The 25,626-nt window shown below is 46.5% G+C and overlaps 1 protein-coding gene across 1 annotated transcript; it reads right to left on the bottom strand.

The window, feature by feature from the left end:
* Positions 1-25,626, bottom strand: LOC139322231 (maestro heat-like repeat family member 5). The gene is made up of 26 exons (XM_070951256.1): positions 25,191-25,626; positions 24,315-24,451; positions 22,835-22,930; positions 21,674-21,790; positions 20,720-20,842; positions 20,037-20,186; positions 19,328-19,447; positions 18,688-18,767; positions 18,044-18,179; positions 17,590-17,685; positions 16,020-16,124; positions 15,370-15,505; positions 10,772-10,890; positions 10,288-10,437; positions 9,934-10,088; positions 8,193-8,331; positions 6,657-6,808; positions 6,159-6,296; positions 5,620-5,734; positions 4,543-4,686; positions 3,619-3,795; positions 2,931-3,080; positions 2,554-2,679; positions 1,293-1,395; positions 284-349; positions 1-164 (listed from the first exon to the last, which is right to left on the bottom strand). The coding sequence occupies exons 1-26, from the start codon at positions 25,591-25,593 to the stop codon at positions 1-3; spliced, it is 3,597 nt and encodes a 1,198-aa protein (XP_070807357.1). The 5' UTR covers positions 25,594-25,626.

The raw sequence follows: 25,626 nt of genomic DNA, 5'->3' as shown, positions 1-25,626 counted from the left end.
TTATTGCTTGGTATCGGAGATCCTCCTGATGACTTTGGAGGGGAGTTGACTACTAACAAGACCCGGCTTGATCAGATGGCCACACTGCCGAAAGATTTCTTGCATTGAGTCAGCTGCAGCCTGAGCCACTGAGGCTTCGGAATCGCCTTGCAGATCCTGGAGACCTGAAACGAATCCAAAAAACAAAGGATTTCCGGGATCAACCCTGAGAACCAGCCCTGATCAGCGAAAGAGCTTCTGGAGAAAAACTCCTTGTTTCAAGCGAGGGAACTTTGAAACTCACCCAGGAAAACTTCTTTCATTTGTTTTGAAGTCACCACTTCCGGTTGCATGTATTGCGCGCAGCAGCCTGGGCACGTAAAAAGAAAACGTTGGTGGGGTTAACAGAGACGGCTAAATCGACTGATTCAGGAAAAAAACGCGCAATTCACTGGTTTCCACTTGGAAGAGTCGCTTTGGGACTTTACGGGATGGTTCCAGGGATTGGGTCTGTCTAATAATAAGAAGGACTAGGGGTAGCCGATCTTCCTATGTTTTTGTCTCCAGGTCTCACTGGAGGCTTTCAAGAAGAGATTAACGAAGAGATTGGACAGCCACTGGTCTGAAATGGAATCGGGTCTCCTGCTTTAGCAGGGGGTTGGACTAGAAGACCTCTAAGGTCCCTTCCAACTCTATTACTTTATGTTCTAGGACTGTGCAAACAACCATCATCTTGGAAAAAAATCTAAGCAGCCTTGAATCCAGTTAATACTAGAATGGGAGGCCAGCTGGAAATATTTCCAGAGAAAAAAACACGGCTGTGGGTTTGCCTATACAAGAGAGAGGGATACAGGTCAGGTAGTCCTCAACTTCTAACAGTTCATTTAGTGACCATTCAAAGTTACAATGGCACTGAAAAAAGTGACTTACGACTGCTTTTCACACTTAGAAGTGTTGCCACATCAAGATCAAAATCCGGATGCTTGGCAAACCGACTCGTATTTATGACGCTTACAGTGTCTTGGGGGTCAAAGATCACTTCGGATGAGCCAAATCCGGGAGGAAGCCAGATTCACTTAACAACCATGTGACTAACTTAACAACGGCAGCGATACCCTTAAGAAAGAGGGCAGGAACTGCCTGAGAAACTGTTGCGCGATCGTAGCAGTTCCGGAGAAGCCACCCGGTATAAGAGCAGCTTCCAGTCTGATTAAGCGACATGGCTTAATTCGGCATAGATTCTTTTGGTGATAAGGCCGCCCGCCTGTCTTGGGTTTTCCTGCCCTCCTTCCAGAGTTGGCATTGGTGATTACCAATTAAGAGGGCAGCTGCCTCGCGATGGGAAGAGTTCCGGCTCCTCAGGAATCCCAGCATCTGATCCAACATCGCAGGAAGGTTTTGCTTGCATTTATTCATCTGGGGAAAACAAGGCAACAAACAAGCCAATGAACTAGAGAGCTTCCTTTTTTAAATTTTTTTTTTTAACCAAGGGGCTGCTTTCTTGGTCAAAGCCAGCTGGGTGACTTTGGGAGTTCTAGTCCCTCCTTAGTCATGATGGCCAGCTGGGTGACTTTGGTGCAGTCCCTCTCTCTCAGGGCAACCCACCTCACAGGGCTGAAGTATAGAGCTTCCTTTTTTAATTTTTTTTTTTTTTTTACCAAGGGGCTGCTTTCTTGGTTAGGTTTCTAGTCCTCGTGTCCTCAACAACTTACTGTACTGTACTAAACTGTGACATTATTATACTATGCTATACTTTACTATACTAATTGATATTTATGTTATTAGAGACAGTTTTATCCAAATTAAAAGCATAAAGGAAAATAAAGAAAAATAGCAGATAGTGAAAAAAGAAAATAGAAAAAGAAAAGGGAAAGAAAAATGATAAGGAAATGGCTTCTAAACTTATAAATGCATTAATATTTTGCCCCCCCCACGTCCTAATTTCCTTTTCCCACAAACTGCCATTTCCAAGCCTCAAACCCACAAACCAGCAAGGTTTCTAGTCCTCATGGTTGCATGGAACCTCTGCTGTTCCCGAGAGAGCAAAAACCCAAGAAGAATCCCTGTAGTCAGTTGAGTCTAGTGCTTAACGCCTCAGGCAAGAAACCAGGAACCGGTGAGTTCTAGTCCCGCCTTCATCATGATAGTGAGCTGGGTGACTTTGAGAGTTCTAGTCCCGCCTTTGGCATGAAAGCTGGATGGGTGATTTTGGCTAATTACCAGGAGACGGTGAGTTCTAGTCCCCCCTTGGGCAAGCAAGCGGACTGGGTGACTTTGGGCCAATGAGCAGGGAATGGTGAGTTTTGGTCCTGCCTTAGGCATGAAAGCCAGCTGGGTGACTTTGGGAGTTCTAGTCCCTCCTTAGTCACGATGGCCAGCTGGGTGACTTTGGTGCAGTCCCTCTCTCTCAGGGCAACCCACCTCACAGGGTTGTTGTGAAGAAAAGAAGAAGTATTAGGGATGCCCACCATCTTGAACTATTTATAAAAATAAGAAAGGCAGGGCAAAATAAAGAAATAAACGGTTAGTATACTCTAATCTGGAAGAAAACAGGCCAGCTTGGCTCCTACTTACAACCACGTAGCAGATGTTGGAGTACATGCTATGGAGACTGGTGTACATTTCATAGTCAAACAAGTTGCTGGGAAAGCCCCCCCAGTTCATAAAGGACACGCAGGAGTCGAGGGTCTTCCTGGAGACCTGGCCGAGGGAGGAAAGAGGGAGATCCTGTCACCTAGTTGGGTCATGAAACAAGTCTTCAAGGAAACAACCAAGTTCAGGGAGCACCAAGGACCCCACAACTTCAGGATTGTCCAGAATCTCTTTGCATTCTCCAGAGTGTCCACGTGGTACAACCACGTTGCTCTGAGTGAAGATGGGGGTACAGAGTGGTCTCTGTGAAGGTAGCATGATCAGAGCAGGAGCTCAGGTTAGCCAGCCCTTCAACTCACCTCTTTCGTCCGATCATTTGACAGTTGTATGAATAGGGGAATAAGGCTGTTCAGGATGTTTTCGGCCATATTACTGTTCCGTATCTCCTTCAGTCCTTTCAGGAGCATGCCAAAAATGGTGATGGAGGTATTCCTCAGTTCGATGTCGTCCTACGAAGGAAGAGAGACAGGTTAGTCCCTCCAATAGCAGAATAGCCATGCAGAAGTTTCTTGAAGTTTGCAGGAGAACACACAAGTTCAGAGCACACCTATTCCCAGTTCAATGTCCATGGAGATGGTCAATCATCCAGGTCATGGTTGCCCCAAAGATGGGGAGCCCAACTCCAGTATGCTGGCTGGAGAGTTCTGGGAGTTGAAGTCCTCACCTCTTAAAGTTGCCAAGGTTGAGAAATCCTGATCTAGACCAGAGTTGTTCAATCTTAGCAGCTCCTTCTGGACTTTCTCCCATCTTTATGGGAGAAAGAGAGAGATAGAGGGAGAGGGAGAATGAAAGGGAGTGCAGGAGGGAGGGAGGGAAGGAGGGAGGGAGGAGGGAGAGAGAGAGAGAGAAAGAGAGAGAGAGAGAGAGGGAGGAAGGGAGTGACGAGGGGGAGAAAGAGAGGGAGAGAGGGAGGGAAGAGGGGGAGAGAGGGAGGAAGGAAGGGAGGGAGTGGTGGAAAACCAGTTTGTTATGATTTGGTTGACTTACATCATGAAAATGTTTTAGAAGGAGCGGAATGAGGTTGACTGCCTTCACCGCATGGGTTTTGATATCGAGGTTCCTGAGGAGGAAATGCAGGGTCCTTATAGCTTCTTTTGCCAAGGTCTTCTCTTCGTGACAAGCGCAGTTTAGCACTGGCATCAAGAGGGGTTCCAAGATGTTCTTCTGGAGGAAGCAGGGAAAGAAACGAGCAATTAAACATGGTCACTGGAGTTCTCTGAGTCTCACAGCGATCATGACAAACGCAAGAGAAGGCCACAGAGCATAGAAGAAGAGGGTTGAAAAGGAACTTGGAGGTCTTCTAGTCCAACCCCCTGCTCAAGCAGGAGACCCTAGACTCTGCTGGACAAATGGTTATCTAAACTCTTCTTGAAAAGCTCCAGTGATGGAGCACCCATAACTTCTGGAGGGAAGTCGTTCCAAGGATGAATTGTTCTCAGGGTCAGGAAATTTCTCCTTAGTTCCAGGTTGATTCTCTCCTTCATTAGTTCCCATCTGCTGCTTCTCGTTCTCCTTTCAGGGGTTTGGATAATAGGTTGACCCCCTCTTCTTTGGGGCAGCCCTTCAAATATTGGAAGACTGCTCTCAGGTCTCCCCTGGTCCTTAACAGAATCACAAAGATGGAAGGGATCTTGGAGATCTTCTAGTCCAACTCCCGGCTCAAGCCAGAACCCCTATACCATTTCAGACAAATGTCCTCCAAGAGGATCTGGCCTCTACTTGCACCTTCAGATCTTCCAGGGTTGCAGCCATCTTTGGAGAAGAGACACCACTCTAGCTGTCCTCTTTCTGCTGGTTGCCTTCTTCTTCTCCTTCTTCTATCCTTCCCAGCCTTGTAGACTTCCCAGAGAGCGAGGTCACACACCTGCTACTACCTTGGAAGCCACTCCCTTCCTGCCCCCCATCTCTTACCTCAAACGGGTGTTGGATGAGGTTCCCCAGTCCTCTAACGCTGAAAGTCTGTATCAGCGGATATGGCTGTGTCATCCATTCCTTCAGCACCTTGAGGATGTCTTGGATGACAAAGAATTGGCAAATTTCCGGGTGAAACAGCAGCTGAAGAAAAAGAGTGGAGATATGGAGCATTAGCCAAGCCAAGGAAGGGAACTTCCCTGAGAGCCTCTACTAAAGATGCCACTTTCAGCCATTATGGGGAGAGAAAAAGAAAATAAACACAGTCCTCGGTTAGTAACCGCTGAAAGTCACAACGGCATTGACAAAAGAGATACGTCTATTTTTCAGAATTATGACCATGGTAGCATCCTCATGGTCATGTGATCAAAATTTGGGTACTTGCCGGTCCATATTTGAGTTGAAGATGTGGCTCTTTCGTCAACTTAACTGATCCGTTATGGGTGTACATTGTTATAATTTTAAATTGTTTTAATTGGGTTGTTGATTTTAATTTATTGTGATTTGTATTGGATATTGTTTTTGTAAGCCGCCCTGAGTCCCTCGGGAGAATGGCAGCATATAAATATATATATATAGATGACGGTCGCAGTGTTTCGAGGTTACGTCATCCCTTTTGTGACTGTCTGATAGGTAGTGTAAATGATAGTTGCAAGAATACAAAAAATAATGCAGAAAGTAAAAGGAATTTGGGGTCATTGAGTCTTCCTTCCTCCCTTTCTCCCATCCTCCCTCCCTCAATCTCCTTCCTTCCTTCCTTCCTTCCTTCCTTCCTTCCTTCCTTCCTTCCTCCCTCCCTCCCTCCCTCCCTCCCTCCCTCCCTCCCACAACTTCTGGAGGGAAGCCATTCCACTGATTAACAGAATACCAGGAGACCTTGGAGGTCTTCTAGCCCAACCCCCTGGTGAAGCAGGAGACCCTCTACCATGTCAGACAAATGGCTGTCTGGTTTCTTCTTCAAGACCTCCAGTGATGGAGAACCCACAACTTCTAGTTTCTAACCATAAAGTTCTGTTGAACCCTGGGCAACTTTCCTTGAGCTCCAGAAGGTTGGGGTGCATCTCAAGGTCTCCTCACCTCCGAAAAGAAAACCATCCCAATGGTTTTGTGTCTTAAATCGGGGTGGCGCACGTAGGTCTCGGCCTGTCGGAACATGACCTTCAGCTCATGTTTTGAGTAGTTGAACAAGATCCTAAGAGAATAAATATGGAGAGATCAGACAAGATTTGCTGGTTAGGGAGAAGAAAATCACCAAGCTAGAGAAATCATGAGCTGAATGATCGATAAATGAATTACTCAATGAATTACTCCATTTAGAGAATTTCTCACCCTCCCTCTCTCCCTCTCCCCTTCCTCTCTCTCTCACCCTCCCTCTCTCTTTCTCCCTCTCCCTCTCCCCTCCCTCTCCTCCCCTCTAATCTTTCCTCTCTCACACTTTTGCCTTCTGTGTGTCTCTCTCCCTCTTTCTCTCCCTCTTTCTCTCCCTCTCCCCTTCCCTCTCTCTCCCCTTCCCCCTATCTCTCTGCCTCCTCTTCTTCCTCCTCTCCCTCTGCCTCCCCTCCCTCTCTCACCCACTGCCCCTCGTAGCCAAGCTCTTTTGACTTTTAATTTCTTACCGGACCAGGTGGAAAATGCCTTCAAACACACTTTCAGGACTCATCAGCATCGCCCAACATTGAACCATATCTAAGTCCTTGAACTCCTCCTGATAGCCGGTGCGCAAGATGAGGTGTTTGACGGCTTTGACTGCGTTGCTAAATGAAACAAAGGCAGAAGAGTTGGTGCCAATCATTCAGCTGATCCCCCTGCACTTCCAACCGTTACAGTAGCCCTATGGTCATGTGGTCAGAATTCAGACTCTCGGCAACTGACCCATATTTATGACGGTCGCAGTGTCTCAGAGTCACGCGATCCCCTTTTGGGACCTTCTGACAAGCAAAGTCAACGGGGAAGCCAGATTCACTTAACGACCATGGGACTTAACCAGTGCAATGATTCACTTAACCACTCTGGCAAGAAAGGTTGCAAAATGGGACAAAGTTCACTTAACGACTGTTTCCTGAGCTTTGCAGAAATGGAGAAAGGATCCAGATTGGGCCCAGGAGATTCCTTACCCCAGATGGTAGGTCAGTTCTGACCCACCCTTGCCTGCTCCCAGCAGAAAATAGATGTGCGTCACGAGCGCCAGGAGCAGGCTGGAGAACTTATGCTGGACAATGGTTGCTGCCTCAGGAAGCGAGAGGAGGAAGGAGAGCGCATTGGTGGCCTAGAAACAGGAGGAGAGGAGAGTCAGCTCGGGCTCATCAGGTTACTTAGATTCATCATCATCATCTATTTCTTCTTTTAACGACCCCCTAATCCCTTGCGGGGTGGAGTCTGGGCAACTGAATGGAGCTGAGGCTTTCCTGGCTGGATGCCCTTCTTGTCGCCAATGCAGAGTTTTGTTCGGCAGATACATTCTCATTGTACCCAGAGAAAGAAAAAAATCCTCATGTCCATGAAACCTGGGCCAGGAATGTCCATGTCTGAGACACAGAGCCAAAGGTTGCTAGAAGTGGGACTGCTGAAACTCCCATTCTACACCCCCTCCAGACTTTGAGAGGCCAGTGGGGTGTAGATACAGGACAAAAGGGAGACAACGAGTAGCGCAAGTGAGACAGAACTGGGGACAAAGAGATCGGTAACCTCACGTTTCTCTGTTTGTCTTCATTCCTAAGTGGGCTCTTGACTCTCCACCTCTTAGGGGTCCTTGGAGGGGCCCTGGGTGCTGTCTGAGCATGTGTTTTTTGGTTGCAGATGTTTCATGACCCAGCTAGGTAACATCATCAGTGCTGGAAGAGTTAGGCTTAGAGGTAGGGTTAGACTGGTTGGGTCGGGAAACATCTGCAAGAAAACCACCAAGCTCAGTAAGCACCAAGGACCCCACAGTTCAAACCTGGACTACAAATCTATTGGTCTTAATTAATTAAATTTCTCCACCGGCCATCTGAGCAATCTGACACTGGGAAGTTTACAACAATGTAATAAAACAATATAACACATAATAAAAATACAGATTAAGAATATTTAAAATAAGATATGACACAAAGTACTCCGTTGGGTGTTTGCCTTTGTTGGTTCCTATCATGTATTTTCTTAAATCAAACTCTTTTTTAGTTATTTCTGTAAGAAATAACGTAAGAAATGAATAAAGGAATCAATTGAATTATGAATGATTGGATGAGTAAAGGAATGAATAAATGAAGGAATGTATGAATAAACGAATAAATCAATGAACGGATACATGAATGAATGGATTAATGAAAAGATGAACCGATGGATGGATGGGTGGATAGATGATAGAGCTGGCTGGCTGGCTGGATGGATGAATGGGTGGATGGATGGATGAATATCAAAGCTGTTCTGGTGAGGAAGCCCACAGATGCCTCTACTTTCAATGGGGCATTTTGGGGGGAAGGGGGGCTTACATCAAATTTTGCTCCGATTTCAGCCCCCACCAGTTTGCCCTCTGCCTCCCTCCAGCCAGGGCGTGCCTGCTCCTGATGAGGAGACCCCCGAGGGTGACTCTTCTGCTCAGCCCCTTCCCCCTTTCCTCAGGCCTGGCCCACCTGCAGATCTATGGAAAGGAGAGCCACCGGTTGAGGGCTTACCGCAATGGGCATGATGCATCTCCTCCCAATAGCTTCGGTGCTGGGGCCTTGGTCATCAAGCCTTTTGAGGAGGGGCTTCATGATCTTCAGGTTAGCATAGGGGTCTGCAGCCAGCGCCCTCCACAGCTCCCTAGCACTTCTGTGCAGGTGGAAAAATGGATTGGGGAAAAAAATCAGATTCTTTCCCCATTTTCAAAGAGACGGCCATTCCAGATAGATTAACCCCCACAACGGAAGAAAGGGTTAGAGAACCGATGGCCAAATCAACTGCTTTAAGGCGTGGACAAAAATATAGCTACAGGTAGTTCTCGACTTGCAACCGTTTGTCTAGTAGCCATTCAAAGGAGGGCCTCTGCGCCACCGGAAGTGCCAGAGAACCCAGAACTGGTCAAGGGAGGGGATGTTTCTAGGAGCAGTGTGTCTACAGAATTAACCCAAAGGTGCTTTTCACAGAATGACCGAGTTGGAAGGGACCTTGGAGCAGTGGTGAAATTCAAAAATGTTCCCAACCGGTTCTGTGGGCGTTGGTTGGTGGGCATGTGACCGGGTGGCCGTTTCTTGGTGGTCATATGACCAGGCGGCCGTGGCTTGGTGGTTATGTGTCCGGGTGGGCGTGGCTGCACAACTGATTCACACACAATGCAGAACCTCACTGAATCACAGAGAGCTCAAAAGCAAACGATCACACTTTACACAAAAGTAACACAAAAGCTACACAACTGACTCACATACAATGCAGAAGCAGCTGGACTTTACACAAAATGGCCCCTGCAACAAACAGGAACCTCACAGACAATCAGGCACAGCTGATTTTCTCACAGCTGACTGGTAGTAAAAAAAATGCTGAAATTAGAAATTACAAAAAGGTTCCGACATTGCCCGGCACAGCTGATTGTCGTATTTTTTAAAGCGTTTTTTTTACTACCAGTTCGGGCAAACAGTAGCAATTATTCCTATCGGTTCGGGCGAACCAGACCAAACCAGAGGATTTCACCCCTGCCTTGGAGGTCTTGTACTCCAAACCGCTTCTCAGGCAGGAAATCTTATCCCATTTCAGACAAATGGCTGTCCAATCTCTTCTTGAAAACCTCCAGTGATGGTGCACCCACAACTTCTGGAGGCAAGTTGTTCCACTGGTTAATTGTTTGCGCTGCTAGGAAAGTTCTGCACATTGTAGGTTGCTTCTCTCTTTGATTCGTCTCCATCCTTTGCTTCTTGCCTGCCCTCAGGTGGTTTGGAAAATAGGTTGACCCCCTCCTCTTTGTGGCAGCCCCTCAGATATCAGAACATTGCTATCCTGTCCCCCCTCAATCCTTCCTTTCATTGAACTAGAGAGACCCAATTCCTGCAACTCTTCTTCATATGTTTTAGGCTCCGGTTCACTAATCATCTTCGTTGCTCTTCTCTGCACTCTTTCAGAGTCTCTGCATTGTTTCTACAGTTGGCGACCAAGAAAGTTAAAAAACCAAGGAGGTCCAGCTGCCTTTTGGAAAAGCACCTTTGGGACAATCATGACCTGGATGGTGGAGACAACCAGCCTAGGAAGCTCTCAGAATTCAGATCGACTGCACAGCCAACCAGCGACTGCACTGGCCCTCAACCAACCCAATGCAACCTCCCCCCCAATCAGCACATGACCTGCCCACCCCAAGCTACAGATATTCACCCCTATCGCAAATGGTTGAGAATCTCTGTAGAGTACAAGAAAACAGGAGGCACATCTCCTTGAGGTTCTTCTTACCCATCGCACGCCACCGAGCACTCGAGGAGAATATCCACGACTTTGTTCACCCGTTTGGACGCCAGGTGACACACTGCCTTTAGCATTTGTTGTTTGGTGGCAGGGTCCAAGATCTTCGGGAGACGTCGGTAGATCTCCTTGAGGATCATGGGCAGCTATGGCAAAAGAGAAATCCAAGGGATGACCAACTTTCTCAACAGCCCTAAGATTACCTGGTGGTCTCCATCCAACCCTAGCCTTCTTAAATCCAGCCGAAGTGTTGTCACCAAGTCAACAAGGTCTCACCCATTCTCATCTTTCTTTTCTACAAAATCTCCTCTATCCCTTTTGCTCCAAACCCTGCCATTTTCTTACCTCCTCCATTTCCATCCCACATTCTTCCAAGAACGAATTGAGCAGGAGTCCCGCAGTGTGTGAAATGTTTTTGTCCAGGTGTGTCAGAGCTGCCAAGGCTTTTAAGATCAGGTCGTTTATTTGTGACGGGCTCAGATGCTCGCCAAAGGCCTATCGGAAAGAAGAAAAGGAGACCATGAAGAGATGCATCAGGGTTTTGACAAGCCAGAGACTTTGACCCGTATCTGGGGACAGCACCCCATGTAGAGAGGCAGGCCGTATTCCATGACATCCACCACGTGATATTAGGATGTGGGTGAAAGAAGCCAACATGGCAGCCGAGATTGCCTGCTCCTAGACATTGTGGGGATGGATATCCACCCTCTGGCCTTTGGAGCCTGCCGTCCCCACTGTGATATTGACTTTTTTGAGTATCTCCAGGTCAAGAGGAGGAGAGAAAGGAAGGTCAATAAGAAGCCAGGCAAAATGCTGAACGAAAACGTACCGTAGCCATTTTGGAGACGTTATTATAAAATATTGTTGGGCCCGAAAAGGAGAAGTCTTCCCTCAGCCAACTGACGACCTTCCCCTTCTTGTTTCTAGGTTTCTCATCCATTTCTTTGGCTTTGGAGGGAGGAAAACAAGAGAAGGTCAGATTTTGGCATTCGGAACTTCTGAAGATCCTTCGTCTGACGGCCGGTTTAGTCGTTCCAACAGAAGAGAAGCTCTGTAGCTCAGGGCTGACCTGAGGGGTCCCTGGTGCTCTCTGGGCTCGGTGGTTTTCTCGTTACCTAGTTGGGTCATGAAACCTTCACAAGAAAACAACAAAGCTCAGAGACACCAGTCCTCCTCCTCCCCCCTCGCTCCCTCTTTCTCTGCCCCCCCTTTCTCTTATCTCACTGATCAGGAACGAAACAGGTACAATGACCTCTTTAGTGGTCCAATTACAGGCAGTCCTCGACTTACGGCCACCATTGAGTCCTAAGCAAGACAGTTATGAAGCGAGTTTTGCCTCATGTTGCGATTTTTTTTCTTGCCAACGTGGTTAAGTGAATTGCCGCAGCAGTTAAGTTAGCAACCCGGTTGTTAAGTGAATCCGTCTTCCCCATTGACTTTGTTTGGCAGAAGGTCACAAAAGGGATCACATGACCCTGGGACACTGCGACCGTCATAAATCGGAGTCAATGGCCAAGTGTCCAGATTTTGATCCCGTGAGCATGGGGATGCTGCAACGGTCGTAAGTGTGAAAGACAATCACAAGTCACTTTTTTTCAGTGCCGGTTAAACTTTGAATGGTCACTAAATGAATTGTTGTAAGTCAAGGACTACCTGTAACCCCTTTTCTAGGTTAACACAATAGATGGGACTGTAAATGGAGGGGAAATATAGGGCTACATAAGAGACAAATTACATAAATGAAGGAATGAAGGAATGAACCAACAAACGAATGAACAAAGGAATGAATGAATCAAACCGGATTTAATCCAGACTACCTTGGTCTGATGTGCAAATGAAGCATTAGGTTGTGAATTGATTGTGTGCTGCCTGGGGAATTCTGGGCATTGAAATCCACATGGCTTAAAGTTGCCACTGGGTTAAGCTTTTAACTAGCCAAATTTAACCGATCCTTTTCTTTAGGTAAACCATTGATATAAGTGCCTGTCTTTCAACCGATTGTGGACGGCTCCCAATTAAAAATTAGAAGACACGTAAAATGGGGTTGAAACTATAAAATTAACAAATAATGTATTGCAATTATAAACCCTCTTTAGCTCTTTCCTTAACAATGCCCACTCAACCTGTAACTTGGTTAACCCGTTTTCTGGCTTCCTGCAATACATGCAGCCATCCAATGACTAAAAGGTGGCTTTGCAAAACACGCTAAGACCCAATCCATGTGCCAAGACTCACAAGCCCAGGCTGGCTGATGGCAGATGCCTAGCCTAACTCTGTGGTCGGCAAACTGCAGCTCGCGAGCCACATGCGGCTCTTTGGCCCCTTGAGTGTGGCTCTTCCACAAAATACCACCTGCGGGCGCGCACACACAGTGTGATTGAAACTTCGTGGCCCATGCGCAGAAGTCGGTTTTCGGCCTGGGCGAGTCTATTCTGAAGAAGTGGCGTTAGAAGAAGTGGGGGTGTCTTGCGGGCGAGAAACGGGAGATGGGAGACGCGGCGCAGGTGGGCCATGGGATACGCAGCGTGGGAGAGGCGCACGCGATTCATGCACGAGTTGAGTGAGCCAGTCAGTCAGCAATCTCCTTGTGCAGTGGTTAGTGCTAGTCGCATCCGCAAATCACGCACGGGTGACAAAAGTAACTACTCGGAGCATAAAGTTACCTGTATTTTTCCAACCAGCTGCAAATCCTACAGGTATTTTTGTCATCAATTTAAGAATTGTAATTATTTTGTGTTGGTGGCTTTATTATTATAAAATGAAACATTTTTTTAGGTGCCCTGTTTGACATGGCTACAAAGAAGAAGCAAAGAAAAACGGAAGACGAAAACCAGGAATTTAAAGTTGAATGGACCGAGACTTTCGCGTTTGTTCAAAACTTAAATGGCCTTCCGACCTGTCTTATTTGTCAGGAAAAATTGGTGCATAACAAGAAATCAAATTTGGAGAGACACTTTAAAACTAAACACGTGTCATTTAGTAGTAAATATCCTGTCGGTGATGCAAGGAAGAAAGCAGTTGAGGAACTTCAGAAGAGTCAAGAAAAATCAAGTTCTGTATTTAATTACTGGATTCAATCTTCCAACAATGTTAATATTGCAAGTTTTGTGGTTAGTCAAAAGATTGCTAAGAGAGGAAAACCATATACAGATGGCGAATACATAAAAAGTTGTTTTATAAATGCATCCGAAGAGCTATTTCGGGATTTTAAGAACAAAGCCGATATTCTAAAAAAAATTAAAGAGTTACCATTGTCTGCTAAAACAGTGAAAGACAGAACAGTCAAAATGTCTTCGAATATAACCAACCAGCAAGTCGAAGATCTTAAATTGGTTTCAGCTTTATCAATAGCAGTTGACGAGTCTTGTGACATAAATGATACAGCGCAAGTTTCACTTTTTGTACGATTTATTTCATCTACAGGTCCTAAAGAAGAAATTTTAGGATTATTGCCACTCAAAGGTCAAACACGTGGAGAGGACATGGCAATGCTGTAATTGAGTACATTGAAAAATATCATATTCCACTCAATAAAATTGTCTTAATTTCAACAGACGGGGCGAAAAGTATGACCGGCGTAAGAAACGGGTTTGTTGCTATTTTGAAAGAAAAAATTAATCACGAGGTACTTACTTACCATTGCATCATTCATCAAGTAGCGCTTTGTGCTCAGACATTTCCAGAAGAAATTTGCAAAGTTATGGAATTGGTGATTAAGATTATCAACTCCATTATAACTAAACCTCTTAATCATCGCCAATTTAAAGGATTTTTAGTTGAAATGGAGAGCGAGTACGCCGATCTTCTGCTGCATAACAAGGTACGTTGGTTATCAAGAGGAAACGTTTTGAAACGTTTCGCTTCCTTATTAACAGAAATTAAAGCATTTCTCCATGAGAAGGGGATTCGCTATCCAGAACTAACGAACGATCAGTGGATCCAAAAATTTTATTTCATGGTAGACATTACATCTCATCTAAATCAGCTTAATCGTAAACTACAGGGGAAAGGAAACACCATTTTTTCGATGTTAGAAGAAGTTATTTCATTCGAAAACCAATGATCTCTTTTTGCTCAAGATTTTGAAAGAGAAACTTTGATTCACTTTCCAAGCCTGTTGAAACATCGCCAAGAAAATAATTCTGACATTGACATTTGCTATTTCAAAACAACACTTTTAAATATGAGGGAAGCTTTTCTCAACAGGTTTCAGGAATTCAGAAACAGCAAAGCGACGTTAGCCTTTGTTAAAAAGCCTCTTAATGCTACTGTAACAGAATTAAATTTTTCTCCCTTTAATATTGACATTGGCAACTTTGAAATGCAATTGCTGGATTTCAAAAACAAAGAATTGTGGAGCACGAAATTTGAAGGTCTTTGTGCTGATACAGAAATATTGGAGAAAAATAAATGTGAACTTAGTTCACAGCACAAGTGGTCTGCTTTGAAAGACCCGGAGAAGGAAGATATGATGATTTTTAACACCTGGAATAGTATTCCTGACTCATATCATCAACTGAAAAAAATAGCGTTTGCTGTTTTTTCCTTATTCGGGTCTACATAGTTATGCGAACAATCATTTTCAAGCATGAACCTTATCAAGAGTAAATTGAGAAGTTGTCTTATTGATGAGAACCTGGAATCGTGCCTAAAATTAAAAACAACATACAAACCTGACTTACTCAAACTTTCCAAGGAGATGCAAGGCCATTGTTCACATTAGTGTTTGTCAGTCATTGTCATGATTTAATTTTATGGATATTGTAAGGTCAATTGTAAGAAATTTAATTTTATCAATAAATAATATCGTTATTAAGTATGAGATCAAGTTTTATTCAACGTACCTATAGTTTAACTAAGACTTAAAACTTTAAGTAAAGTTTATTAAGTTAATTTTAGGGAACGTTGTGGAGTGAAAGAAGATGTAGTGTCGAGGTGATGGTTTGGACATATAAAGAGGATGAACGAAAGGAGATAGACAAAAGAAGTATAAAGGACGAGTGTGGATGGGAGAGATGGAAGGGGTCGACCTCAGCGAACGTACCTCCATCAGATTGAGGACGTTCTTAGCAAAGGCCAGTTTAGGAGTACCCTAATTAAGTTAATAACAATGTACCTACCTATCTAGTTTAAGTTTAACCAATTTGGCTCTCCAAAGAAATTTCAATCGTTGTACTGTTGATATTTGGCTCTGTTGACGAATGAGTTTGCCGACCACTGGCCTAACGGATCCACTTAACGTGAGAAACTCAGTCTTCAAATGACCCCTGGCCTTGAGAGGTGCCAATACCAACGGCCAATTCCAGGCATCTCTGCCCAGGCAAACGACCGGGGTCTTGGTCACGCCACAAGCTGTGCCACCCAGTGCTCTCATGGGCAGTGCGCATCCCTGGGCTCCTGGCAGCCCTTGGAGTCCAACTTTCTCACCCATTTTGCTCATGATGAGGTGGTGGAGGTGGTAGGCGGCCTCTGCGGATGTCTGGCCAACTTCTTTGCTGGTGTCGCCAACGTGCAGGCCCAGCAAAGCCACCAGCTGTCCCAGCAAAGAAAAGTCACCTGTGGTCTAATGAAAGGAAGCAAAAAGGAGGGGAAAGATGAGAAGGGGGGCTCATGAAGGTTTCAGCCAGCTGAAATCAGAGCATAGGAAGCATAGCACCATAGAATCCTAGAATCCTACCTTTTAGAATTCTAGAATCACAGAATTTTAGAAACATAAAATCTTAGAATTTTAGAATTATCCAATATTTGAATCTTAGAAGACTAGAATCATAGTCATAGATTCATAAAATCAGGGAATCCTAGAATCTTTGAATAATAGAATCTTAGAATCATAGAATCTTTGAATTTCTAAATCATACAATCTTTGAATCTCTGAATCTTAGAATCTTTGAATCCCAGAACCTCAATTGCTGGAAGGGACTGTGGAGGTTTTCTCCTCCAACCCCTTCATCAAGCGGGACTCCTTGTATCCTCCTGGTCACATCCCAAAGATGCTTTTTCCAAAAGGCAGCAGGACTTTCTTCTTTTTCTTCCTTTCTTTGAAAACATCTCACTTCGCATCCCAAACGGTGACTTACGTCGAAATTGACGTTTTCAGAAACGAACTTCAGGAGGTGTCTGATGCTCTTGATGGCCCTCTCTCTCTCGTGTCCCTTGGGAGATTCAATCCAGGGATTAATGTGCTGCCCGGAAAAACAAAGGAGGAGGAGGAAAGGAAGAATTTGTGATTCACAGTTGAAAGAGCCACAGAAGTTGCCAGGACTGGGGAGAAAATCTAAGGAACTCAACAAATTTGAAACATTGGTCAATTGAGGTCTATTTTAGACTGAAAACTAGAGTAGCAATTGAAGATTTCTGGAATACAACTAGTCTTACAACAGTTCATTTAGAGCCGTGGTGGCACAGTGGTTAGAACGCAGTATTGCAGGCTAATTCTGCCAACTGCCAGAAGTTCAGCAGTTCCATCCTGATCGGCTCCAGGTTGACTCAGCTTTCCATCCTTACCAGGTCGGTAAAATGAGGACCCAGATAGGAGAAGATTTAGAGAGGGCTGTAAACCACGGTGAAGCGGTATGTAAGTCTAAGTGCTATTAGTATTTAGTCACTATTCAAAGTTACAATGGCACTGAAAAAGGGACTTACGACCATTCTTCACACTTATGACCATTGCAGCATCCCTATGGTCACGTGATCAAAATTTGAAGACTTGGCCAATGACTCATCTTTATGACGGTTGCAGCATCCCAGCTCGGTCCCTAAATGAATGGCTGTATGTCGAGGACTTCCTGTATAAGTAGTCCTTGACTTACGACCAGAATTTGGGGTGCTTACCAAGGTGGATGTTAGGCGAGTTGTGACTGGCTTTATGACCTTTTTTTGCCAGGGTTGAACGAATCCCTGTGGTCCTTAAGTGAATAATGCAGTCATTAGCCGAATCTCGCTTTCCCCGTAGACTTTGGCTTGTCGGAAGCCAGTTGGGCAGTTCGCCAATGGTGTTCAGGTGACACCCCCCCCCAGGATGCTGCAACCATCACAAATACAGGTAGTCCTCGACTTATGACCACAATGAGTCCAAAATTTCTGTTGCTAAAATGAATCCCATCGGCATCGACATAATCTGCATCGGTCAATTGCAGAAGGCAGCTTTACTTGGAACAGCTGCGAGACTCTATGACAGGGGTGTCAAACTCGATTTCATGGAGAGCCGAATCAAGGTTGTGTTTGACCTCGAGGGGGGCGTGGCCGAGGTGGGAGTGGCCAGCTCAACGTCTCTCGTGTCAGGGGCACCTGTGGACTTCCCTGAGACCCTCCCTCACTCTTATTATAATCTCCTCCCTCCCTTCCTCCCTTCCTCCTTGCCGTGGGACAAGAGAGACACGAATATCAGAGAAATAGTGGAATAGAATCATTAGTGAAAAGATGCCAGAGGAGGGACAAAACAAATGTAAATGACAAAAATGACCATCATTTTTTAACTATTGAAATGAGTTAAATTGAATGGTTGAATTGTCCCATGGGACGAATTGTCCATCCAACAGCCACATTTGCCTATCCCGGGTCCTTGGGAGGGACTCGACAGCTGGACAGAATCGCCAAATCCAGCCTAAACATCTGGCTGACCAACCCCGAGAAAGAATCACTCTTTACCGTCAAGACATCCTGCAGGGAATCCAAATTGGGAGCCTCGGACAGCAAGGCGGTGAGCATGGTGTTGCAGGTGGTCACCATCTGGTCATAAAAATCCTAGAAGGAGAAAAAGAATATCTAAAGGAAGAAGTGGTGTAAAGGAAGAAAGAGGAAGAAATCCAGGGCTGGGGAACTTATGGCCCTTTTAGGACGACTGGTGGACTGCAACTCCCAACAATCCTGAGCCAGCCACAGACTTCTGGGAGTTGAAGTCCACCCTTCTGCAATCAACGGAGCGGCCCGTCTTGCAGGGCTGGTTTTTCTTCCAGAGTTGGAGGAAATGCTTTCTCGGCTGAACACGAGGAACAAAAGGACATTGGGCTCGATGGATGGATCCAGAGTTTTGGAGGAGATTTTGAATCATGCTTATTTCCAGGTGGATCTCAGGTGGCTTGGCTCCATCTGGACTGCTCACCTGAGTTTGAGCTGGTTGTCCTGGGCTGTTCACGTTCAGTTTTGTCACCAGGTAAGCCGGCAAGGAAAACACCTTCTGGATGCTTTTTCTCACCACTTTAGACCTCATCTCGGAGTTCAAGGAGGGCTTCATACGGCTGATGAAAGACGAGAAAAGAGGAGGAGGGTGAGAAGATCATAGACTCATTAGGCTAAAAGGGACCTCGGAGGTCTTCTACTCCAACCCTTGCTTGATGGTCCTTAAACCATCCCAGTCATATGGTTGTCCACTCTTTTCTTGAAAACCTCGAGGGATGGAGCACCCCCAACTTCTGGAGGCAAACTGTTCCACTGATGGATTGTTCTCGGTGTCAGGAAATTTCTCCTGGATCTCTCTTTGATAAGCTTCCATACATCGCTTCTCATCATGCTCTCAGCTACTTTGGAGAGGAAGGTGACCCCCTCCTCTCTGTGAGAGCCCCTCAAATATCAGAAGTCCCCTCATCATCCTGGTTGCTCTTCCCTGCACTCTTTCTAGAGTCTCAACATCTTTTTTATATTGTGGTGACCAAAACAGGATGCAGGATTTCTCTCTCTCTCCCTCCCTCCTTCCTCTGTCTCTCTCTCTGTCTCTCTCTCTCTCTCTCTCTCTCGGCAGGTACATACCTCATGCAGGTGATGGTGATGATCGCTTGATGGAGATTTTCGATGGACAAGGGTTTCGTGGGCTCATCTTCAATGACTTCCTGAAAAGAGAAGGAAACCCATCTAAGAAAGAACCTGAGATATGGCCACCATCCAGCTGGCCCTCTTCCCAGCCCTACGCTTTTTCTGGTTGACACAGGAAGTCCCCAGCTTACAACTGGTCACTTAGCCACCATTTAAAGTTTTGAGGGATCTCTTCAGGACTACTTATGACCCAGATGCCAAGTTCCGAGAGGCGCCCCTTCCTCAGCGATCCTGTGACCCCATTTCAGTCACTTGGCCACCAGCTTGCATTGATGGCAGTTTGCAGTGTCCTGTGACCATGATTTAAGTCAGGGGTGGGTAACTGTGGCCTCTTGATGACCTATATAAAATTGGGAAGCCAGATTCCCTTAACAGCCGTGCGATTAACTGAACGAAAATGATTCGGCTAACAACGGTGGCAAGACAGGTCGTACAATGGGCAGAATTCCCTTAACAAATGTCCCACTTAGCAACAAAACCTTTCAGGCTCAATTGATTGGCATTCAATTCGGTTCAAATTCACTTCCAAAAAGAAAGACGCCCAGGAGCACCTGCCTCCCTCCCTCTCCCCACTTACAACAATGTTTGTGACCAGTTCCTGTTTCTGGGGCAAATCGAGGTCTTGCCTCCTGCTGTTGGCAACAGCTTTGGTGATCATGATGATGGACCTCATGAAGGCTTTCTTCAGCCCTTCGTCCTGGAAAACCCCAGTGGGAATGAAAAGAAACCAGAAGGAAGAGGATGTATTTATTTATTGAAACCTTTACGTAGCCGATTGTCTTTGGTTGAACTCTGGGGGCCCCCAATCAAAGCATCACTGGACACTCTGGGTTCTAGTCCCACTTTAGGATGAAAGGCAGCTGAGAGACTTTGGGCCAATCACCAGGAGATGGTGAGTTCTAGTCCTCCTTAGGGAAAAAGGCCAACTGTCTTTGGGCCAATCACCAGGAGACTGTGAGTTCAAGTCCCGCCCTAGGCACGAGAGCCAGCTAGGTGAGTTGGGGCCAGTCTCAATCCAAAACACGTCACAGAGTTGTTGTGTGGAAAGGAAGAAAGAGTGTAATGCACGAGCGCTGCCTTGAGGATAATAAATGCAACAAGACCATAGATTCTCCTCCTCCTCCTCCTCCTTCTCCTCCTCCTCCTCCTCCTCCTCCTCTCCCACAACATGCTAGTTGGGTCATGAAATGTCTTTAAGAAATCAAACAAGCTAAGGACTCCAGATTATAATTGTTCTTGTGATTAAACTCAGCATTAAGAGAAGTAGAGGGTGGAAACCTGCCTACCTTTTTCATGCTGGAATACTGATAGAGTATTTCTGAGACAATGTTGTCCAGGAAAGGCATCATGTCCTCTACTTGCGCTCCCAGGACTGCCTGGCCATAGCAGAGTATTAATGTGGTCCGAATCCATCTCTCGGAGAGAGTCTGTGAGTCCTGTCAGTCCAAAGACGAGGGGGTCAAACTCTTTCCCAAAGCACCAGAAGACAAGACAAGAAGCAATGGATGGAAACTGATGGAGCTTCTTAGTCATCCAGGTCACGGTTGCCCCAAAGGGGCTTTTTCCAAAGGCAACTGGACTTTGTTTTTCCTTGAAGAGGTTTCGCTTCTCATCCCAGAAGCTTCTTCAGGTCTGACTTTGGTCAAAAGAGAAGAAGCTTTTTGGATGAGAAGCGAAATGTCTTCAGGAAAAAACCAAGCCCAGGCCTTTGGAAAAAGCACCTTTGGGTCTACTCGAGGTGTTTGTTGGGGCAGCTCCTAATCTTCTCTAGCCTTATAAAATAGTTCTCCAGGAGATGGAGATGGAGAATTTCAGCACCACCTACATCTACGAGATCTATGACCAATCTGAGGAGACCTGACAGCCTGGAGCCTAAGTCCTTCTAAGCACATTGGACTTTCCTTCCCAGAATCCCCCAGCCTCCTTCTGTACTGAGTTTCAGACCTTGCAACCCCATCCCTGGTCTTACCTCAATGGGGGCTTCTACTGCAAGCGGTCCTCTTGTCTGCCTGAACTGGCCAGCCTCCTCCAGGGCCACCAGAATCTCAGGCAGGTGGCAAAAGGATGCCATTCGAATGGATTCCGAGATTCCCTAGGCAAAGTGATGTTTGTGAATTAGGACATTTATTGATTTATTGGTTCGATTTATATGCCGCCCTTCTCCGGAGACTCAGGGTGGCTTACAATGCGTTAAGCAATAGCCTTCATACTTTTGTATAGACCTGCTTAGTAGGGCTTTCGCCCCCCCCAAGCGGTGTTCTTTTTTATACAAAGTCAGCTTATTGCCCCCACAATCCGGGTCCCCATTTTACCTACCTCGGAAGGATGGAAGGTTGAGTCAACCTTGAGCCTGGTGAGATTTGAACTCACAGTAATTGCCGGCAGCTGGCAGCTAAGTGCTACTTAACAGCACTTTAGTCCGCTGCACCACCAAGGCTCTTATTTGCACCTAACCCTTTGTCTTTACCTTCCGCTTTCTCCTCCCCTTCTCCACCTCCTGCTCCTCCTCCTCTCTGCAAACCCCAGGCCCTTCTAGCACTGATGAAATTACCTAGCTGGGTAATGAAATGTCTGCAACAAAACAACCAAGCACAGAGAGCACCAAGGACCCCACAGTCCTCCTCCTCCTCCTCCTCTCTGTAACCCCCATTCTCTTCTAGCACTGATGATGTTACCTAGCTGGGTCATAAAACATCTACAGGAAAACAACCAAGTTAAGAGAGCACCAAGGACCCCACAATTCTCCTCCTCCTCCTCCTCCTCCCTTCACCTCTATTCTGCAAAACCTGTTCTCTTCTGGCACTGATGAGGTGACCTAGTTGGGTCACTAAACGTCTGCAAGAAAACATCCAAGCTCAGAGAGCCCCAAGGACCCCACAAAGATGGAGGTCTCAGCCCCCGCAGGCATCCCACTGCCACTCACCTCTCGGTCTATTTCTTCCTGGAGTGAAAAACTTAGAAGGCTTTGGAGCTGTTCCGTCACCAGGTCCTTCTGTGTTGAGTTTCGCAGTTTAACGCCATAATATTTGTAGAGGCTAATCTGAAGGTGGGAAAAAGAGTCCGTGAGTCCTAGGGAGCTCCACCAAACGGCCAGGAAAAGGAAATATAGGAGAAATTATGATCAAAAAAGGACTCCGTGTGGTCAAGCACACGGAAACTGGTCCTGGGTGACCTGATCGGGGAGATGGGCAGCATACGAATCTAATAAGTCAATAATTGCCATTTTGACTTTCTTCTTCTTCTTGAAAAGCTACTTTAACCCCCCTTCCCCCATCCCCATAGGTGCCCTTTGCTGATTCTCTGTTTGGCCGTCCTGAGATCCTTTATGGTTTCTGTGGAGATCTGGCAGCTTCATCTTTTTACATGCATTAGCTCTCCGTGGTGGATTGGGACAACTTGCCATGGCCCTCTTGGCTTGGCCAACTAACCATGGCCAACTAGCCATGGCCTACTTGCCGTGGCCAACTCACCAGGGAACAAGAGTTACACTAATAGCAGGGTTCCAATACCTCCAGGGTTGCCAAAAAGAGGAGGGGGTCAGCCTATTCTCCAAAGCACCCGAAGGCAAGACAAGAAACAATGGATGGAAACTTATCAAGGAGAGAACCAATCTAGAACCAAGGAGAAACTTCCAAACAGTGAGAACAATTAACCAGTGGAACAGTTTGCCTCCAGAAGTTGTGGGTGTTGCATCACTGGAAGCTTTTAAGAAGAGATTGTACAACCATTTGCCTGAAATGGGAAAGGGTTTCCTCCTTCAGTAGGGGGTTGGACTAGAAGACCTCCAAGGCCCCCTTCCAAGTCTGTAGTTCTATTAATCATTGTCTGTCTAATATTGAGGAAATGGTGGAACAGAAGCGTCAAAGAAAGGAGGCCTCAAAGGAGGGACAAATGAAACATAAATGACAAATGTTAAAATGATTTTTAACATTATTGGAGAGAACGGAATGGTTGAATTAACCCGCGGTGAGTCTGCTGTGGCTCGTGGGCAGCCACGGTGAGTTGGCCATGGCAAGCTGTCCTCTTCTGATGTTGCATCTAAGATAACTGCGGCCCTAAAAGTGTAAAACCTCCGCATATTTACCTTGTCTTTAGACAAGACCTGGGACGTGCTTTGCTTCTGGTCGATGGGCGGCAATGCGCTTGTTTTCCTCCTGGGCAGTTTGTGGTCTGAAGGAATCTGCTTTGCCAACAACAACAAGAACAACAAAAAAGAAGTTGTGAGAAAGTGAAGGAGCAGAGGAAGGAACAGCTTTCTGTGTGTTTCCAAGGGGAGGATTGGTTGCCCTTCTGTGTCTGGATGCATATTATAAGTAACTTGACTTTTCTAGCTGGGACAGACACGAAGCACGTAACAAGGACTATCCGGATTGTATCAGCTGGAGCTGAGGCAGGTTTTGAGATGAACGGTTGGAAAATCTCTGCCACAAATTGTGAGAACTTGATTTATCACCATTTATTGTTGTGGCCCTCCAGCAGCCGAATCAGAGGAGGAGGAGGAGGAGGAGGAGGCGTGGGAGTCAGGGCCAGCATCAAGGCAACCTGAGAGCTCCGAGGGGGAAGAGGGAATGGGGCTGGCAGAGAGAGAGAGACAGAGGAGGAGCCTGGGCCATCCGTCAGCCCTCAGATGGTGAGTCAACAGACTGCAGGTCTGGAGGTGGATGAGGAAGAGGAGGAGCAGCTGGGTCCAGTGCCTGACGTGCAGATACACAGAAGGCAGAGGAGAGGAGAGCAGTGGAAATCTATGGGCCGGTCCTTGGGACAGACGAGCCACCATGGCTAGCGAAGCAGGGGGCGGAGATGAATAGATGTGGCAGACAACGATTCTTCTCCCTGCCGGATGGACTTGTTAGCCTGCGGTGAGAGAGAAACTTTTTGTCGGGGCTGCTGGCTCTCCTCATAAAGGAATCTTTGAGTTCACTTCAGAGGGTTTGTCGTGTTTGGGTCAGAACATTTATTTACTGACTGTTCGAAGTTATAACGGGTAGTTTACAACTGAAAAAAAAGGACTGTTTCTCACACTCAGGACCATTTCGCATTTCCGTGGCATGCAGAGAGCTTCCGGTCCCTGTTGTTGCTGCCCAGCATTCAGTGCCAGACAGTGCAACAGGGCGGATGGTTGTCTTGTAGGTCTTAGATTTAAGATGGGTGGCCATTCGTCTGTCCAGTAACACACTGGTGAGTTCTCGCCAACGTATCCAGGCTGCATTCTCCTTTGCTCTCACCTCGCCATTGATGTCACCATTGACATTGGAGGTGGGATCCCAGATACCAAAAAATGTCCACCTTCTTTAGGTTTTCTCCATTGATTTGAAGCATTCCAGGGGTGGTGACAGTCCCTAAGTACCCAGTCTTGATGTTGAGGTGGAGTCCAAAATGGTTGAGGCGATCATTCCATGGTCGTTCCATGATCCTTCCAGCAAGGACCCCATAGTTCAGCAAATTCTCCATAACTACATTTGTCTACTTTTGGGATAAATGATCTCCACCGAGGCAGCCCTGGCTTCTGGACCCTCTCCACGATGGACCTCAGGGCCCACCGCGACACAAACCCAGCTGCTTACCTGGAAAGGACGAAGATGGTCCAAGATGGTCTCTAATATTTCTCTCTCGTCCATCAGATCCAAGATTTCTTTGACGGGTCTGCCTTTCAATGGCTTCCTGCTCTCCCATAAGTTTCTGAAGCACTCGTCCGAGAGTTCTGAGAAGAAGAGACAGACAGAGATTGATGGGCAATTCGACAGGACAAGCCTTCTCAAAGCAGAGAGAGACAAGGAGTGCGTAGTGGATCACCAGGCTGAGCCTGAGGGAGGGGTCAAATATGTCAAAAGTCTCGAGGCCCTGATCTTCCTGTCCTTAGACAACCATCTTATATATGGAATTGGAATTTTTTATTGCTTTGAAATTTCATGATGTTGTAATCTTATAATTTAAATCTAGCCTTTGAAAAAGGCTAAGAGGGAGGGGTCTTTCCTCACCTCTGAGGGTAAGATGTTCCCTAATACAGTGGCAACGGTAGAGAAGACCCTCTTCCTAGACCCCACAGTCGAAACTCTTTGACTGATGGAGTCTGCACCATAACGTCCCTACCTGATGAAGGATGATTGCAGGATTTGGATTTGGGTAGTCTAGGAAAAGGAAGGAAGGGTGTACTAGTGACATGAGAGCAGTCTTCCAGTATTTGAGGGGCTGGCACACAGAGGAGGGGGTCAACTTATTTTCCAAAGCACTAGAAGGTAGGAAGAGAAACTTATTGCTTAATGCAATTGGTCTCTGGAGAAGGAAGATCTCTAAGGTCCCTTCTGGCTCTGTCCTGATGGATTGATTGATGGATGGATGGATGGATGGATGGATGGATGGATGGATGGATTGTGTGGGGTGGGCTGATGTGATAGGACAAGGCTGGTTCCATAGGTAGCCCAGCCCTGTAGCGTCTATACCTGGATACGAAGGCAGGAGGGCGACTGGAGAGCGTTTTCTCCCCGGAGCCCTTTCCCTCTCGGGCCTCCTTGGCAAGGGAGGGGGCTCCTTCAGGCCAGCCTTGATCTCCCCCTGAGGAGCCCTCGGAGGGGTCCTGGCAGTTGTCCTGCGCAGTAAATCGGGCAGCACCAGTGCTGGAGGCTGCACCTTGTTCCTCATGTCTACTGGAGCTGGCGAACCCTTTACAAGAAGGGGCAAGACCTGCGTGGTTCTTTGAGTGGCCGAAGAAGTGGATGGGTGGGAGCCAGAGAAGTCAGCTTCCTGACTCTTCCACTGCCGTGGGTCATTATTCGTAATTTGTGGATGGGACTCCTTGCTGTCCTCCTTCTTCAAGAAGGGCAACTTTTTTAGCATGTGGTCCATCCTCTCGTGAAGAGGGAGTTCTTGAACTGGATG

Source organism: Pituophis catenifer, unplaced genomic scaffold, assembly GCF_029215685.1.
Source record: "Pituophis catenifer annectens isolate HBS135680 unplaced genomic scaffold, rPitCat1.0.hap2 SCAF_10, whole genome shotgun sequence".
Lineage (NCBI taxonomy): Eukaryota > Metazoa > Chordata > Lepidosauria > Squamata > Colubridae > Pituophis > Pituophis catenifer.
Note: the sequence above shows the minus strand (reverse complement) of the source record. Positions and strands in the feature narration are given on the sequence as shown.